The sequence below is a fragment of the Pan troglodytes genome, chromosome 3 (assembly GCF_028858775.2).
Source record: "Pan troglodytes isolate AG18354 chromosome 3, NHGRI_mPanTro3-v2.0_pri, whole genome shotgun sequence".
In the NCBI taxonomy this organism is placed as follows: domain Eukaryota; kingdom Metazoa; phylum Chordata; class Mammalia; order Primates; family Hominidae; genus Pan; species Pan troglodytes.
The window spans coordinates 148658956-148678094 of record NC_072401.2 but is presented as its reverse complement, the minus strand read 5'-3'; the positions used below and the strand labels follow the sequence as shown (position 1 = coordinate 148678094).

General features: G+C 36.0%; 1 protein-coding gene across 14 annotated transcripts in view; it reads left to right on the top strand.

The window, feature by feature from the left end:
* Nucleotides 1-19139, top strand: part of TTC29 (tetratricopeptide repeat domain 29) — a 243679-nt gene that overhangs the window by 52084 nt on the left and 172456 nt on the right. For all 14 annotated transcript variants that reach the window (XM_063808348.1, XM_063808344.1, XM_063808382.1 and 11 more), the window contains one exon: nt 16128-16340. In XM_063808348.1, the coding sequence (XP_063664418.1) occupies nt 16128-16340 (213 nt within the window). The remainder of the gene's footprint in view (nt 1-16127; nt 16341-19139) is intronic.

The window sequence follows — 19139 nt, the reverse complement described above, 5'->3', positions numbered from 1 at the left end:
TCATCATCATTGCTGTCGTCAGTCTGGTTTCCTGCTCTTGTACTTTCCCTTCCGTATCCCTCTATGTACTCCATATTTGTGAATCCACCATCTGCCAGACATCAGATTTCATCCTTGATATTATGTCTCTTCCAATAGCTCCCCCACTAGTTAAAGGAGACCACCAAACTCAACCATGTGAGCTGAACTCTGCTCCCATTGGCATTAAAAAAAAGCAAAAAACAAAAAACAGAAAACAAACAAACAAAAAAACAGGCTGAAGTGTGCATAAACCAGAGAACTTTCTGGCTTCTGGAGCAAACCCAGTGTCTTGTGACAGCTTTCCCAGTGATGGATTCTACCCCACAAAGCCCAGGCCCTCTATGTGTGAGGGGAATATTCAGCCATCTGGGCATTAGGCCCAATCATAGAAGCCAGATTTCATTTTTTCAAACAAAGCCTTCCTGCTGTGAAGCCTCTGATGACTATCCCTACACAAGGCTTGTCTTTGGCCCTGTCTCCTCTCTGCTTTGACCTCAGGTTCACCATGGGCACGGGCTCCCAGGTGCACCTCACTTGTAACCGTGTCTGTGATTCTAGTTATCTCTTTGCTGAGTGGGGTGGGCCTTTCTACCTCCAGCCCTCAGCCTCCTGTCATGAGTCCCACATGCTCCCCATGCCTCGCCCTGCTTCTCATGTGGGGGCTGGAAGCTCTTATAGCCCCACAAGTAAGATGGGACTACTACCCTATACATTGGTGGTACTTTTGTTTTCTCAGTTTAGAGAACTTTTTCAACCATATTTATTATGAGCTGAATTCTAAACCCTTAAAAGGTGTTGAGCTCTTAACCCCCAGTACTTATGAATGTGACCTCAGAAGGAATAAACCCTCCTGATGCCTTGAGTTTGAACTTTCAGCCTCCAGAACTGTGAGACCATAAATTTTTGTTGTTGAAGCCACCCAGTTTGTGCTGCTTTTTTATGACAGCTCCAGGAAACTAATATAATATTCAATGTGGTGTCAATGTTTTTCCTTAAGTAACCAAAGATGTTATTTCAGAAATAAAAAAAAGAAATATACCAATGGTGGAGTGGCATGACTCAATATATATGAGAAATTTAATGTTTCTTCATTTTAAGCTCTACACATAAAAAACAATTATGTGCATGGTGATCAATTGAATACTATCTAAAATAATAAAAGATGATTTTCAAAAACTAATATCTCATATAAAAATTTTTTCTAGAGTTTTTTTTACCTCATTCTTTATTGCATTGTAAATATCACTTTATTTTTTGGCATTTGAAGTGAGGTTGATTATCACAATATTCAGTTCTCCAAAAAAGGTAAAAACATATTTAACATAAAGATGTCACATCAAAATTGATCAAAATTTCATTGTAATTTCTTATTTGTCATGGAATAACATTTGCCAGTTTATTAGAAAAACAGCCTTAATAACTAAAAGAAGTGCAAAGGACATATCAGTTTTTAGTGTGGTATTTTATTTTCTCTTTCATTTTATTAAAAATTAATAGAGATGTAAGTGCTATTGAGAGGATTTAAAACCCATCAAATACACAAAATCTTAACCAGGACAGCCTCTGGAGAAGGGCATTGATGATGCAAAATTATGGGGAGACTTATTATTCCTTTTCACACTGTTACGATTGGTTACTTTGTGCATGTATTGTTTAGTTATAATTTTAAAAATTATTTTAAGTATTATTTTTTAAAACTAGCTAATTTTAGAAATCTCATTAAATTACAAACTATTGAAAGGGATAGGTTTTTACAGCTGGTAAAAGATAATCATGAAGGTTAAAGAATTATTGTGGATCTAATCACAACACTATTAATGAGGTAGACAATATGTTTTGGGTGGGGGAATGTTAATTAACCATGGATTGAATGGTCTTTAGGCAGTAAGGGATATTTAAAATAAAGGACACAAATATTGAATAAAAATAAATTAGAAACCTGCAAATTCATACATGGGGGTTAAATTAAGGAGAGTTGATAGATGTTGAATGTATATCTTGGCCTTGTTACTTAAAATGACATTTGAGCATCACTCATGTCTAGCAGTGGAAAAATGTGTTAGACTGGGTAGTAAACCTAGATTCTCTTTTGACACTGCCATTAGCTAATTAACTATGTAAATCTAGGTGAGTTATTTAATCATCGTAGATCTTGCTTCCCTCAGCTCTAAAATGAGGGAGTTGGAGCAGACGCTATCTGCTCTTAGTTCACCTCCAGCTCTGATTTCTATGGCAGCTTAAATGATTATTGAAAGATCAGTCATAAAAAAAAAGATTAGTAATTAAAAACTGTGTGTCAAATTATTTACTAATTAGGGGGAGAAAAACGTCACTTTATGAAAAGCAGAGAAGGAGCCTAATATTAACCTCTTTGTACCTCTCTTTAATTATTAGAAAAAAAATTTTAGTCCTTCAGATTATTGTTTTGAAACTAAATGTGATAAGTAAAGTGTCTAGTGCTCTGCTTGGCACATGGGCCTGTATAAATGCTGCTTTCTCTTTTCACTTCCAGGGCTAGGAAGAGTTAGCTATACTGTTGTAACCCAGTGTTAGGTCTACAAGCAGCAATTTCAGTGAATCCCCATGTAAAACTGGTGAATGACCTCAGGCAGACCAGCATAGGAAGCCCAGGGCTGCAGGGGTGAGAAGCTCCATGTTAGCGAACCCATTCAATGCTTCCCACCTGGTCTGCTCTTTACCTTCCTTCAGCATCTCTCTTCATCATATCTCATTCTTCCCTTTAACTCCTGACATTTTATCTTGGTAATCTCTCTGCTCCATTGTTTATGTCCTCCAAGTTCTCTCTGTAGTTCTACGTAGAGGATGCACATCTACCACAAAGCAGTCTAGCAAAACTTTAAACTATTCTTCTTTGGGACTTGTGTTTTTGATTAAAAAACAAAACCACCTACTCCACTTGTGTTCAAGATTTTCATATCTTTGTCCTCAGAACATTAAACACATACAGAGTGGGGAAGCTTTGCTCCATTAATAACTTCCCCATTGCCTTTCCAAGTGGTAAGATCACTGTTGTGTGTGCAGTGTCTCCTCAGCACATATTCTGTTTGTCTCGGGGAGCATGAAGGCTTTTCTGCTTGTCCCATTGTTCCACTTTGGTGCTGGGCCACTGCATACAAATGAGGTAACACTTTGAAGAGCAGTAGCTTGGGTGGGAAATAGAAGAAGGAAGAATTGTTCTCTGGTGATTAATTGTTCATAAGTGCTTATGATCCCTAAAAATTGATGTCCAAGAAGAGATGCTGTAAGGGTGGCACTAAGGGTCAGGAAAACCTAGTGTCTATGGAATAACATGTGGAGATGGATTTAGCAAATTGTAAAATAGTCCTCAATTGTTTAAAACTGGGTTGAGAATTTATGTTCAATTCTTTTAGACGAACGAATTTTAGAGTCATATTGGATCTTCAAAGTAATCTAGTCTAAACCCTAATTTGATAGATAAGTATTAAGCTGAAGCACTGTAATTGAACAATTTTGCCATGGCCATAAGGTTAGCAGCCGGTGCTAGACTTGAATCCAGAGCTCCTAATATCCATATCAGGCCCTTTTCCCCTCTCCCTATCATACTCTACACAAATAAACACAAACAATCTCTACACATGATTTTCAAACTGATTTAACAGTAACATTTAGACAAACTTACAACAAGTCAGATGTATCTACAAGCTACATAATGGCAGTAACACATAAGAAGGTATATTGATGGAGACTGAGTATTTTTTTCATGCATGCATATCATCCTCATTTTAAGGAAGCAGAAACTAGGATACTAAGAGGTTATTTTGTTTCTTTTTTTATGTTATTGTGGTAAGAATACTTAATGAGATCTATCCTCAAAAGATTTTTAAGTTCCCAATAAATATTATTATCTATAGGCACAAAGTTGTACAGAGGGTCTGTAGAACTGATTCATCTTGCATAGCTGAAGTTTTATACTCATTGATTAGCAACTTCCCATCAACTCCTCCCTCCTGCCCCTGGCAACTACCATTCTATTCATTGCTTCTATGAGTTTGACTATTTTAGATACCTCAAGTAAGTGGAATCATGAAGTATTTGTCCTTCTGTGACTGGCTTATTTCATTTAATATTATGTCCCAAGGTTCATCCAAGTCACATATTGCAAAGTTCTCATCTTTTTTAAGGCTGAATAAAATTAAATGACAACTAAAACATGTCAGAGCCGGGATGGAAACCTGTGTCTTTAGATCTTAGATTCACTGTTTTTTTCCACTACCCAACACCATCTCCTTATGCAAGGATTTGCTCAGCAGAGACCTTACAAAGTCAACCTTCTGAGTTTTTTGTTCTTGTCTTATTTTATTAAAAGTATGATAAGAAAAGGCTTCTGATATAGGACTCACCCAGGCAAAATTATAAATTAAAAAAAATTTCCTTTTTAATGTCCTCTTTCATTTGCCAACAGTTCTGGCCATTTGCCTTTATCAGGCCTTCTCTCCTCAGCCCTACCCTAGCCCACGCTTCCCATGTCGTGTTCAGTGAGTATCCCATTCTATCAGTGGGTCCAGCACATAACTCCCTCATTACTTAATCCTTGATGCCATTTTAGCCTATTCAGATTATGCATTATAAAGGATGGTTTTTTAAGAAAACTAAATCCGTGAAGGTTAATAGATGTGGAGAGCAAAGTTGAGGAGAAACATATTAGCAAACTGAGTCAGTGGGAAGAGACAGGATTGGACGGATTTCTAACAGGTTTTTTGTCATATGAATTGGGCTGTTCAACAAATGTGGGTGACGTAACCTACAACAGAGGAAATAAAAAGCAGAAGGAAGATACAGGAGGCATTCAGACTGATGAAGAGAATGGGTTGGTATGTGGCTGAATAAATTGAAAGAAAGGATGATTATCAGACATTACAGCAGATGAGACAGCATCAGTATTCAGATATAGGGCAGGAGGTAGGGAAAAAGAGAAAAATTAACTTTATATGCATTATATATAATACAGATTTAGTAACTTTTTTAATGTATCCATCAATTGGTAAGAAAAATGTTGGCAACTATAATTTAATGGCAAAAATACAGAAAATTCACCAAAGATGAAATATGGAAATTAATGAATACATAGAAAAATAACCAACTTCCTAAAAATCAAATTGAATGATTATAAAGAACCATTTAACACTTCTTATAATGGGGACAAAAAAGTAATCACGATTTCTTAAAGTAACACATGTGTATTGCTGCTCATGATGATGTGAATCATTTAAATGGTTTTGGAAAGTAATATGGTAAATGGTTTTAGGTTAGTGCAAAAGTAATTGTAATTTTTACCATTACTTTTAATTGAAGAACTGCAATTACTTTTGCGCCAACCTAGCAATCATAAAATTTGCCACACTCCCTTATATATCAATTCCAGTTCTAAAAATGTTAAGATAGTTAAAAACATTACTTAAAGAAGTAATCTAAATACCTGAGCACTAGACAGATGATTAAAGTGTATATCCCCCCCAAAAATATTGCACAGCCTTTTAAAATATGATTATGAAAATAAATAATATGGAATGTTGTTCTAATAAAATAATCTAGATACGTAGAAAATTTGTATTCAATTCTTTACAACTGTGTAAAAATTATGCATGGATATATAACAGAATAGAATGAAACTTGACCAAAATAAGTACATTTTGAGTGATTAATGGTGTTGTCAGCAATACTTAAGATTTTTCCTGTATTGTTTCATTCATGCCAATATATTTTTGCCCTCAAAATAAGTAAACTTATATTGCATTTTATTTTTGCTAAATATCCTTTTTTTTGCTTTATTGCATTACATTTTCAAAATCTTTTGTTATTTTGGGTCAGTTATAGGGTAGTGTCACCCTAATTTGCCTGGGACTGAGGAGGTTCTCAAGACTCATGATTTTTGGTTGCTAGAACCAGGAAAGCCCTGGGTAAACTTGAGCTGGTCACCTTAAATAGAGTGAATGTGAAAATTTTCTTTTGCCTTTCTTAATCTGGTATTGTATTCATGTATGAGATAATAACATCTTTGTTTGCTGTCAATAGATTTTGACAAGCATAGTATGGTTATTTTTGGTTTTAAATAACTCTTATTTTCTATTTTAATTACTATCATATTAAAAAAATTTTAACAATAAAGCCTCCTTTATGTACAGGGTGTTGCAAGAGAAAATGGCATAAACTGATAAAGGACATCTTATTAAATTAAAACACAAACAAACAAAAAACTCCAGCAAGAACTCCTAATGGCTGCAGCTGAGTCATGACCAAAGCTCTCTGTAGGTTTCTCTATCTGGGTGTTAAATCCTAGTGTACTTTCCAGTCTCGTTACACCTTTTGTACAACTAAGCAAGTTCCTTGGGAGCATTTTTTCTCTTCATAGTCAAAAAATAAATCCTACTTGTTCATTTCCCCCATTTGTAAACTGCTTCCAAATTTGCATCTTAAAAGTCCCTCTGGAGGAAATTTTTCCAAAAAGATTCCCTGGAAGAGCAAACACATTATTCCATTCAGGCTTCCTAGTAACAGCATGGAATAAAGCCAATCAAACTAGTTCCTAAGTGTAAAGCATTGATGATTGTAATATACCCTTCACTAACACTCAAACTGCAGGTCTCTTGAAAGCACCTCCTCTTTAATGTCTGTGTGATTTAGAGGCTAACTACTTCCCACTGCCACTATATGCACACTTCATTTTTCAGAGTAAATTCCAAGAATGGATTTAGAAAGCCAACCCTAGTAAACATTTTCGAAGGTGCGTCCAACTAGACCAGTGTTAGAAACTGAGTCACTTTATAGTTGAATGGAAGTGAATTTGATAGTTAGAAACTTTCTTAAAGAAGTGGATTAGCATTCCTATTTCTACATAAATTAATTGTCACTTTTTGGGGCATGTCAGTTTATTCTTCATCTACTATGTGTACATGTTCATAAGACCTTATAGTATTTAATGAAGAGAGCCTTTTTAAGTATTGATAGCCACAAGAAAATTATACCATGTTTGATCTATGTTAAAGAATCAAAGTCCAAGATCTTTGAATGGAATTTAGAATAAAAATGTAATTAGGTTACATCCCTAAAGTCTGATATATCTTTAAACAAGACTGCAAATGAAACTTTATTAGAGCTTCAAATGAATTATTTCATTGCTTCATTTTTTTCAATTCATTTTCTTCCCCTTCTCTTTCATGTCTGTGATACTGACATTGCTGCTTGTATTTTACCTGTCTTTTTCAGGGTGTTTTAATTATTTATTGCTTAACGAGTAGCACGGAGAGGAAGCCTCATTCAAAGGTGCCTGCTCTGCAGCAGGTTTTTCTTTTTTCAAAGCTTTGCAAGGAGATCTTGAATAGTTGCACCGAGCCCACAGTTCTTGCTACACTGAATAAACTGTTCAGGAGGCAGTATTTCCTCTGTCTAGGAAGAGGCACTGCCCCTAAAATATCTCTTCAGAGGTACAACTGACCAGGAGTGTAAGGATTATTTATTGTGTTAGAGTTGGATGAAGTGTGCTGTTTCCAATTAGTGCCTCAACTGGCATTTAATCTGAAAAACTGATATTATTCCATAATCTTCAACAGGGGTATTCCCTATAAAAGGCCCATCCAGATTCACAACAAATTGCAAACTTGAAAAAAAAAGCAAAAAGAAACTATATAACTCCACGTGAAAAGTTATTGGATGTCTGTGAGGCACCAGGCACTGAGCAAGGTGCTGACAATTGTTTCCGCACCTGTTGCAACTACATCTGGAGCTTGGCATAGTTACCCATACTTCAGAATTCTTAAGGAAAGGAAGCTCAGAAGTAGTGTGTGAATGGTCCAATGATATCACTGGGGCAGATGGCCAAAACCTGGTCTCTGGCTTTGAAGTTAAATACTTGACCCATTTTCTAAAAAGGGGAGTGACCCTGAAGAAGTAAAGCCACAGTGGACTTTGGACATTGATTCACCACCTACTGAGTATGTGAATTTAGGCAAGAGAATTCCTGAGGCTCAGTTTCCTCATCTCAAAAATATACTAACACCTGAGGGTGAGTGAAGTAAGGTTATACACAGACAGACACATACACACATGTGCACACACAGAGAGATCGAGAGAGAGAGCAGCAGCTAGTGTCACGCCTGGCACATAGTAAAAGTTCAACCAACATTATTTCTCTCCCTCCATACTCATCTAAATATCTTATTTTCAGTTTTTTGGGTTTTGTCGTAATATCCAAAATAACACGTTAATCATCCATCAAAACAAAGAAGTGGAGGGGGAAAGTTAACTCTCCTCACTCTCCTCATCACCATCTTCAATAATCAATACTGATACTTTGGCATAGATGCTTCCGCACCTTTCTCTTAGCTCACATAAACATATAGAAATCAAATTGAATGTGCTTTATATAAAATCATGAGCAATATATAATTCAAGTAAAAATTACATTATTGATTAAAGCCTGTGCAAATATAATTCAATAGTTGATCTAATGTCAATATTAACTTTATTTATCCTCAGATGTTTATACCTATCAACACTTTTTAGTTAGTATTTTAAGATAAGGTGGGAACATTAAAGTAAAACAATTTATTATATGAGGAAAATAGTCGACTACCAACTATACAAGGTTCAAAATGGCTAATATAAATTCCTTACTTTTTATACATTATACACGTTACATTTTTCAATAAATTTTTTGAGTAACTTTGATACCTCCAATTATGCTCTTTTAAGAGTAAAGCTGCCTAATGCTTATCTTCAGAAATTACAAAACTTAGATTGAAACCAACTGTGGGAGGTTTATTGGCCAAGAGCAGTCAGACTTGCTCACTGGCCACAATTCAGCTATCTAAAATCATAAGCAGCAACAATTAATAACACTTCCTCCGGAATATTTTGGAGATCTAGGCAAATTCTCTGGATTTAAAAAAATGAACTTTTATTTCCATCATCAGTAATAAAACCCTGGGTGAGGTTCTCCCAAACCTGTCTACATGGGATTCTTTTCATTGTCTGGTCAATATGACCGATACTCTTTAACTGGTGTGGGGTAGCATTCCTATAACGTCCATTTGAAATCAGCACTCCAAATGACAAAGAGAGGATTCCGTTTTTAAACTAGCATCTTATATTTCATCTAAATATCTAAAAGTAGCTACTCAAAAGTTATAGGAACATTTTCTTCTCAGTGTATTAGGGATGCTATTGAGTTACAGAACAAAATCTTTGTTTTCCAGTGTTCCATTTTGCAATGGTGTGCAGTGGGTTATAGTGCACAACAAATCTCTTGTGACAGGAGATAAACCCTTGAAAGTGATAGTTTCTGTTGGAAGTGTGGCAAGCCCTTAACTATTTCAGCATGTGTAGTGCCGTTATAATTATCATAATTGAATGTAAAAACCTAAAGATAATATAAATTGTTCATGCAGTTAAGCCAAAATGGAAAGCAGTGTCTTTTGTTTTTGCAAAGGGGCAATAACATTTTTCTCTTTTTGCTACTGTTCAATATTGCTTCTAGCAGATTTTATCTCTATGTTGTACAGAATAGTAATTTACACCAAAGATGTCCAGTAGCTCTAGATTAAAATGTAATATAATACACGTAAAGCTTTATTGTTCCTTTAGGTTGTTGTTTTAAACTAAAGTGGAATATTTCCCTAAAGTCTTCAGCAAATGTGCACAATTTTGAACTAAATATGCTTAAGACTTATACCAGTGCTGCTGAAGAAATAGGTCCTATGGATCTGTCAAATTATTTTTATGCAATTGTTTCTGCAGCATTGTTTTTACTGGCAAATGTACAAGTCGATAGAAAAGGAAATAATTAGCTATTTTCAGAATTGCTGATGCATGGAGCTAAAACGGACCAGTCTGTGCGTCTTAGAGATTGTGACATTTTAAATTACCTGAACAATACCAGCAGCCATCTTTGGACATAATTAACACCTTGTCTAATTAATGTCAGATCTGGACAGAGTCATGCTGTATTTATGAGATATTATTTTATTTAAACTTGCTTTTGCCCTTATTGGCATTGCAAACTTTAGATTTGTATGCTGTTTTCTTAAGTGGAGCAACTTCTTTTTTTCCTTTTTTTTCTTTTTTTGTTTCCCTCCCCCTTCAAGTAATCAATGCACTGCTGAATGAGTTCATTTTAATGCACTCAATCATGCCTCTAATGTTCGTAGCTTACGGGCGCAAGCATCAGTAATGCAGGAATGTTATATGGCTTTAGTTTGGGCCATTTCATAAAATATTCATGGAATCAAAAATGTGCATCAAAATAGCGGCTGGGAGAATTACATTTATGTTCCTGCTTTTATGGCAGCTTCACATTTAAACCCATTTGTGTTAATATCTAGTCAATCTTCCTACTTTAAAAAAAAGCTAAAATGGGAGAGATCATATACATTCTCCTTTGCTTAATATTTGTTCTAGACATCTGCTGTGATACAACAAATATCTATAAACTTGCAAAGATGTTGTGCAGGGAAGAGGGTAAGCAACAATTTGGATAATACCCAACTATATAAAATCTTATTTTCCCTACATCGTGTTTGTCTTAACATTCTACCAAGCATTTTGCAGTTTACAACATTGTTTGGGTTTTGTTTGTATTTTTAAATAAACGGATAGATTTCTTGTTTGTGTGGGCTTTAGATAAAGTAAAACTCCCTTGTAGTAGTTTTATTTTGAGTGCTTGTTCCTTTAGGTGAAAAACTATAAATGCATGCCAAACTCCTCATTGTTTATGTAGATGTCATATAATTGATAAACAAAACAAAACTGAGGCTTAGGCTATTTCTGTTCATACCTGGATACTCTTGTTTGATGCAGTTGTTCACAGTGTTCTCCTAAGCTGTGTTTTCTGATCCTACTTCGTATTATTGAAATAAACTGACTACTAAGGGTATTTGTGGAGGGCGATCCCCAGCCTCTCCAACAAAACATTTTGGCTCTATTTTCTTCCCTGGTTCACATGAAATGTTGGTGGACTATCTGGACTTTTGCTTGGTACAGAGCCATGCATGCAGGCCTTTAATTCAGCAGTTAGTGTGTCTTCCTTACTGTGGTTACCACTGTGATCTGGTTACTCACAGTGATGATGAAGATTTGTGGGTGATTCCTGGTGCACCATGATAAAACTCACTTTCCCCTACAAAGACTTTAATACCTGTGAATAGTCCCCAGGCCTTCTTTTTTTGTCCTGTTTTCTGTTAACCTTTGTATTTGTGATACGTTGGTAAAATTATTCCACTTTTTGCTGTCCCTATTCCTTGATGGAAAATAATGTCAACACTTGATAATTCCAGAGGAGGACAGTCCTTGGACACTTAAACACTTGTTCTTGTCCTTCTAGAAGATTGACATCAGAACCAAGTGAGATTTCTAGATCCTGCTGTGTTAAAGTTTATTTGGTGCCAAAAGGTAGACTAAATATGAACGCTTTGTAGAAGTTATAAAGGAATGCTATAAGCCATGTTAGAAAATCTGATTCATTATCTACATTGATATTTATATTTAGCTTAGTAAAAGTGATCACCATATTGAGGTCTTTTATAATATTTCTCTCAGGTAAATTGAATTTAAAATTTTCAGTTAAAAGCAGTATGCATTATGTCTTAATAAATGTCTAGTCTTAATTAATATCAGAACCGTTACTCAGAAAATAAGATGATTTTAAAAATCCAATTCACAGTTGGAAATAGAAATTGGATGGAAATCATATCATTGTTAATCATGCTTAAAGGGAAATGCTTGCATATTTAAATTATTATGCTCTCTTCATAGCATGGGCATATCTTTTAATATTTTTAAATCAAATATTCTGCTATATCATAATATATGCTTTAAATTCTGGCCAGCCTTTAGAAATTGCAGATAAGTCATTTGTGTGCTTGTGGTCATTTGGATCAAATCTTTGCTGGCTTATCTTCTTGCTGGCTTATTTACTGCCACCAAATACTTTTAGAAATGAATCCCTACATATGAGAAGGACTGGAAAACTGCTTCTGTGTAGTAGGGACCTCCATTTAAAATAGTACTAATCAGGACCCCACTGACCTCATCTGTGGGAAAATGGGGAAGCAAGGGGAAATGAAACCATGAATAGTGAGATGAGGCCACAGGTGCCTGAGTCTAGGGTACCCACGGAATTCCAGAGCCCCCCACAGATGTCACTGCATGGCTTAGAAGAGAGCAGAGAATTCAGATATAGCTGGTTATATAACAGTTTCTTCAGAAAGACCAATCAGAAACACATTAGGGGCTCACATCTGTGCTTTTCTTAGAGGTGACCTATGATGGCCTGAGCAAAGTCAGAGAATTATAGAACTGGAAGAGACTAGGAATCATGCAAATTTGATCATTATTTTTAACACAGAGATTCATGTCCAGAGAATTTAACTCACTCCACCTAAGTTTCCTGGCTCTCGATCTGTTGACTAGTATCTGATGTGGTGGAAGCAGTTGTGTGGGCTTTTGGTGGCCTTGGGTTTAAATCCTAATCATCACTTATGAAAACTCTGGGGCATATATTTGAGTCACGTAAACTTTGTGAGTCTCAGTTTCCTCTTTAGTGAAAAAGCAACTATCATATATACTTCACCAGTTTTTGGAATGTTCATTAAGTTAATGTGTAGGGGAGAGAAAAGCCTTGCATTTTGACTAGCACCTAATAGGCCTTCAGGAAAGAGTAGGTCACTGTTCTCTTTTACCCAAGCATCTCAGGCTCCGTCCTCAGGGAAGACTCCAAATAGACCCTTCTGAAAGCTGAACTTTGGCCAATAACCATGAACTAAGTAGTATATTGATACTAGCCCTGAAAGCTCTAGCAAAAAGCAAATCCAACCGAAAAGCTACTGTTATTTCTAACCATCCCAAGGTTGCCTTCTGTAGTCACGAACTGAAACCAGTGTCCTGAGGACCATCCTCACTTCATTCCTGCTTGGAAAGCCTTATCCAGGACACCTAACAGCAACCCAAGACTCAGTAGGGTAACACAGAGGGCGTCTGGCGGATAAGGAATATGAAGACACTTCCCTCCACTCTTCCCACCTCCCATTTTGTCCTGATTTCTTCCACTTCTCCTTTTCCTACTCGACCCTCCTGTCACCTCCCCTTTCTGCCCCCATATAGATCAAATTTTGGAGATGGATATCAGTTCTCATTTGCTATTTATATCATTATACCTCATTTGCCTCTAATTCTAATTGAGTTACCCAGAGCTTCATTTCCTTTATGATCCCTATCTATTCTGGAACTATCTGTTTTTCTCACAGTATTCTACATCCCCTTCTCCCCACTTACATGGCCAAAAAGAAATATGTGTCTGTACTTTATGAATAGATGGACACTAGATGAAAAAAGAAAAGGAACTCTTGTATACATCTTTCCAGGGCTACAGTGCTATACTTCATAGGCAGAAATATAGTTAACAGAGGAAATATAACACACATATATGTCAATGCTCCATTCTAGTTTTAAAAAATGAGGGTCATGGGTATTTGGAGCAAGGTGTTTCTGGCAAGAGGTGCTACGTGAGAGAGATGAAAAACTATGCCTGTTTTTCTGGAAGGTAAGAAAAAAATATCAGCTAAAAGTAAAGATAGATTAGAGCCATGAACTTCAACCTTGAGTATTTGTCTCAATGTGAAAAAGGTACTGAGCATTATTTCTTAAATAGCTTTCATTGTATATCCTGATGACAAAATAAACATGCTTTGATGATAGAAACTTTAGGAAATGCTAATAAGCAAACAGAAAAAAAATCAAGAAAAAGAAAACAGAAAATCAGAAAATAAACCGTAAGCTACCCATAATCCTACCTCCCAGACATAACACCGATAATGCTTTCTAAATGTTTTTTATGTTTCCTAATATATTTACTTATTATAAACACTTGTTTATGTAACAAGATAGGCTTCTATAATATCCTACTCATGGCCTGCAGTCTCCTATCATGTGAAGTTTCATAATATAAATTTATGAGCAAGTCTGCAGTACACATTGCCCCTTCTGTATGTATCTTCGCTGACATGTCCTCCTGCATGGCTCAGCAAGGACTTAGACTGTCCATGTCTACTGAATTTTGCCTTTTTTTTTGAGATGGAGTCTTGCTCTGTTGACAGGCTGGAGTGCAGTGGCATGATCTCGGCTCACCACAATCTCCGCCTCCTGGGTTCAAGCGATTCCCCTGCCTCAGCCTCCTAAGTAGCTGGGACTACAGGTGTGCACCACCACGGCTGGCTACTTTTTTGTATTTTTAGTGGAGACGGGGCTTCACCATGTTGGCCAGGCTGGTCTTGAACTCCTGACCTCGTGGTCCACCGGCCTCAGCCTCCCAAAGTGCTGGGATTATAGGCGTGAGCCACTGTGCCTGGCCTGTCTACTGAATTTTTCTACAGACCGTTTACTGATTATCCACCACCACTCGTTGTTTTTCTTTGAGAATACTATTCTTATTTCTATGTGCATTCTTTAATACTCATTCTGGTAACAAATTCAATGCAACAAATAGGAAGAAATTATATGCAATAGTCATGGAAGTAGCTCCAACCCACACTATTCAATGAAATTCATTTGAGGAAAGATATTGAGTCTAATATAACCTGCATAGGTTAATTTAATATGTCATGATGTTATTATTATAGGGACTCAACTAATTTTTGGTTTTTGTGGGAAGAGTAAGTTATACTTAATAAACATAGTAAATTAGTGGCTATATTTCAATTTGCCTGCTGGAGTTTCTGAAGATATTATTACTGTACCAATTGATAACATTAGCTGTGTTTCTTGAGCACCTACCCTGTAACATATAATTGTACATGCATGAATTCATTTCTCACAATAGTACCTCAAAAAGTTACACAGTAATCCTGTTTTGCAGAAGAATAAAGTAAGGCACAGAGAGGGTAGTAATTAGCCTGAGGCTAAACAAAAACTGGGAAAGCTGGGCTAGGAACAGGCTGTCTGCTTGGAGCCCACACTCACTCTTAACCACTATGGTTGGAGTACCTAGATATAAGTGTTCTTCGTATCAATTCCAATTATGTAACTCCAATACCATAAAAGAGTATTTATATTTCAGGATATTGTGAGCATTCCCATGAGGCAATTAACAAATAAAATACAATCCACTGTATGGAGCTGCAAACTATTCTTCCAGAAATATGTTTGCTCATATTTTAAGGAAAGAAATTACTTACAGCTAATTTAGAGTTTTAGCTTGGAGAAGATATATTTTGGATTTTATTATAGGGTAAAATCCAAAAAGGCAGTTAGTTACATTCTAATTATCCAAAACTAAACAGCATATACAAAAACCTCATTGGAAAGTCCAGTCAAACTTTGAGAAGCAGTTTAAGGAGCCATAATGTTTGGATTTGAAGTTTGTAACAGATGCATTCTTTTTTAAGAATGATGAAATTGGGAGGCTGAGGTGGAAGGATTGCTTGAGCTCAGGAGTTCAAGGCTGCAGTAAGCTGTGATTGCACCACTGCACTCCAGCCTGAGTGACAGAGTGAAAAGAAAAGAAAAAAAGAATGATGAAATTGTCATCTGTTGGAAAAGCAGTAGAGGATATTGGTTGAGAGTATCAGCTCTAGAGTTAGATTTCCTGGATGTTATAGCACTAGACTTGCCATCTTGAGCAAAATTCTTAACCTTACTAAATTTTGGCTTTCTATTCTGTAATATGAAATCAGAACAGTCCTACTCCATTGGATTGTTTTGAGGATTAAATGAGAAATGCATATAAAGCACACAGCAGAGTGCATGGCATACATAATGTTAAAGAAATATTAGCCAATATCATGGCTATTAATAAATATTGCTGGCCTTTTACACCCTCTCTAAACATATGCAAGCCCAGTAAATTTCTACTAGCCAGCGTACATCCCTCTTGCAGGTGTCTATCTAAAATTCACGCTGAAACTGAGGTCCAATTAGAGATCGCTCCTTTCCCAGTTTAATTCATCTTCAGCCTTAGAAATCCTTCACCATAATCCCCGGTGTTTCTCCATTGAATAGTAAAGCTAAAACGTATGCAAAATTTCTGAAAATACGTTCTGACCTCTGGTTTATACTTATGAATGGCTTTTATTCTCCAGGTCAGCTTCTGGAAGCTGCTGAGCATTATGAAGCATTCCATCAATTGACACAGGGGCGGATATGGAAGGATGAGACAGGCCGCTCTCTCAACTTGTTGGCCTGTGAGAGTCTCCTGAGGACTTACAGATTACTCTCAGACAAAATGCTAGAAAATAAAGAATACAAACAGGCCATCAAAATTCTAATAAAAGCTTCTGAAATAGCCAAAGAAGGTGGGTGGAAAAGAACTCTCTCACATTGCTTTCTTTAATGGGTAGACACTGGTTCTCCCAAGAGTGAAGTAAAAATCGTCAAGTGTTAGGGTGATTATTTCCTATGAAATGCAAAGACAAATGCCATCAATTTACTTTCAAATTTCACTGTAAAACAGAGGTGCCTTAGTGCTGACAACAAGAAATCCATTAGTTTCCTGAAAGCTTTATCTCCAAAATTACCATCCACTGGGGGTAGTGTTGTAAAACAAAGAACCTAAAGTGAGAAGGTAAGATCATCTGCAAAAGTTAAGCATGTGTGTGTGCATGCCCATGTGTGTATGTGGTTGTATATTCCTTGCAGTCTTAGAGACCTTTCATTGTTTGTAAATTCCCCATGGTCAGGTAATAAGGAAAATATGATATATATTTAGTTATTAGTAACAGGAAAATAGGACTGCAACATATTTGAGACCTTTTTTGCCTCTCAAAATGTGGCCTTTGGACCAGCAGCTTCAATATGTTATAACAGCCAGGGTCTCAGGTCCCAACCCAGACCTACTGCAGCAGGATCCTCAGGTTAGCAAGATACCCAGGTGATGTATATGCACACTTAAAGCAGTAAAAATGCTTCTATGAGAGCTGCTCATGTCTTTCATAGTCTATATCATTTCTGTATGTATAAAATGTAAAGAAAAAATTTGGAGCATATTCTTATAAGCTTTTAATTTGTGAAATGCACAGATATTTTGTTACCATATAGTAAATTATTACTAGAGTAGCCTTTTCAGGAAGGAGAAAAAGATAAAAGTTATGCTCCTGAACTAAAGTTTATTAGCTTACGGATATATTTAATTGATTGGTTTATTAAGTAATAGATGGCTTATTTAGAGTGAGCAGGACTGATTTTATGGGTGTAATTTTAATTTACTAAAGAGGAAAAATAAACAGCTTAGTCTCCCTGTAACTTCTTTTAATAATAGTAGTCAACATACTCACAGGAAATCACCCCCTGAAAGATGTATCTCATTAAATGAACTGCTTTTGAATAAATGGTCTAGTACCTTCCCCCAAAGGGGTAAACACATAGTTAGTTAGCTCTTATATCAATTTCAGCAGCAAACTTTAGTCACATGGAAAGTTACATGGAATTTCAATGAAAAGGAATGCATTGATTAGGAAAAGATATGTTACTTTAGGTTTACATTTGCTAAGTTTTAAGGTAGTTCACAAAGAAAGAAAAGTTCCTTGGGTCTCTTCCAACAGTCAGAGCCTGTCAAGCAGACTTCTTTCTAAAAGTATCTCTCTCTTACCGAAGATCAGATCAGGAGAAGAGAAGACTTACTTCTTACACTGTTATAGTTTTTAATATCTTTTAAAACCAAAAAATATTTGTCCCCACATTTTTCATCTAAGAAAGTACATAGGTTAAAGGATTACACAATACTTTACAGAGCTCTTAAAGAGGGTAAATATTCTGGGACAAAGCATCCCTTTACTCTTGTCTCCTACTTTGATCAGGGAGCCTGAAGGAGCAAGCTGATGATTACCTGAATAAAGCATGCCCCTCACATTGGTTTACATAGTATTTAAGCGATACTGACACCAACCGTTGGCCAATTCCTTTGTTAGGGTACGTTGATGTAATGCACAAGTGTAGCATCAGCCAACACCTTTTACTTAACATAATGTTTTCAAGGTTCATCCATCGTATAGGGCCAAATCGCCTTCCATGGCATGGTTATACCACATTTTCTTTATTCATTTATGATGGACATATGAGTTGTTTCCACCTTTTGCCTATTATGAATAATGCTGGAATGAACATTTGTGTACAACTTTTCAAAGATCTTGATTATATGCTTAGGAGTGGCATTGCTGGGTTATATGATAACTGTGTTCAACTTATTGAGGAGCTGCCAGTTTTCCAAAGTGGCTTCACCATTTAACATTTCCACTAGTTTTATGTGAGGGTTTCAGTTTAGCCATTTCCTCAGCAGCACTTCTTACTTTCATGTTCTTCATTATACTCATCCTAGTAGGTGTAATGTGGTATCTCACTTTAGATTTGATTTGCATTTCCCTGTTGGCCAGTAACATTGAGCATTTTTTTTTCATGTGCTTCTTGGCCATTTGTATATCTTCTTTGCAGACGTTTTTATTCAGATTCTTTGCCCAGTTTTAATTAGGTTTTTTTTTATTATTGAGTTTTAAGAATTCTGTATATATTTTATATACAAGTATTTCATCAGATATACGATTTGAAAATATTTTCTCCTATTCTGTGGGCTTTATTTTCACTTTCTGATGGTATTCATTGAAGCACAAGTTTTTAATTTTGATAAAGTTCAGTTCATCTAGTTTTTCTTTTGCTGTTCTTGCTTCTGATATCATCAATAAGAAGGCTTTGACCAATGCAAGGTCACAGTGATTTACTCCTACGCTTTAAGAGTTTTTAGTTTTAACTATATTTAATCTTGTGATCTATTTTCATGTGTGTGTGTGCATATGTGGTGTGAGGAGGGTACGACTTCATATTTTGAAAGTGGATATCCAGTTGTACTAGTACTACTTGTTGGAAACATTATTCTTTTCTCAATACATTGTAATGATACCCTACATAAAATCATTTGACCATAAATGTGGAGATTGTGTCTGGATTCTCAATTCTATTGCCTTGATCTCTCTTGTCTAACTTACAACTACAAGAATACATAGATTTTATTACTCTAGTTGTGTAGTAAGTTTTGAAATTGGGAAATGTGTCTTGTAATACTGTTCTTTTTCAAGTTTGCTTTAGTTGTTTTCAACACTTGCATT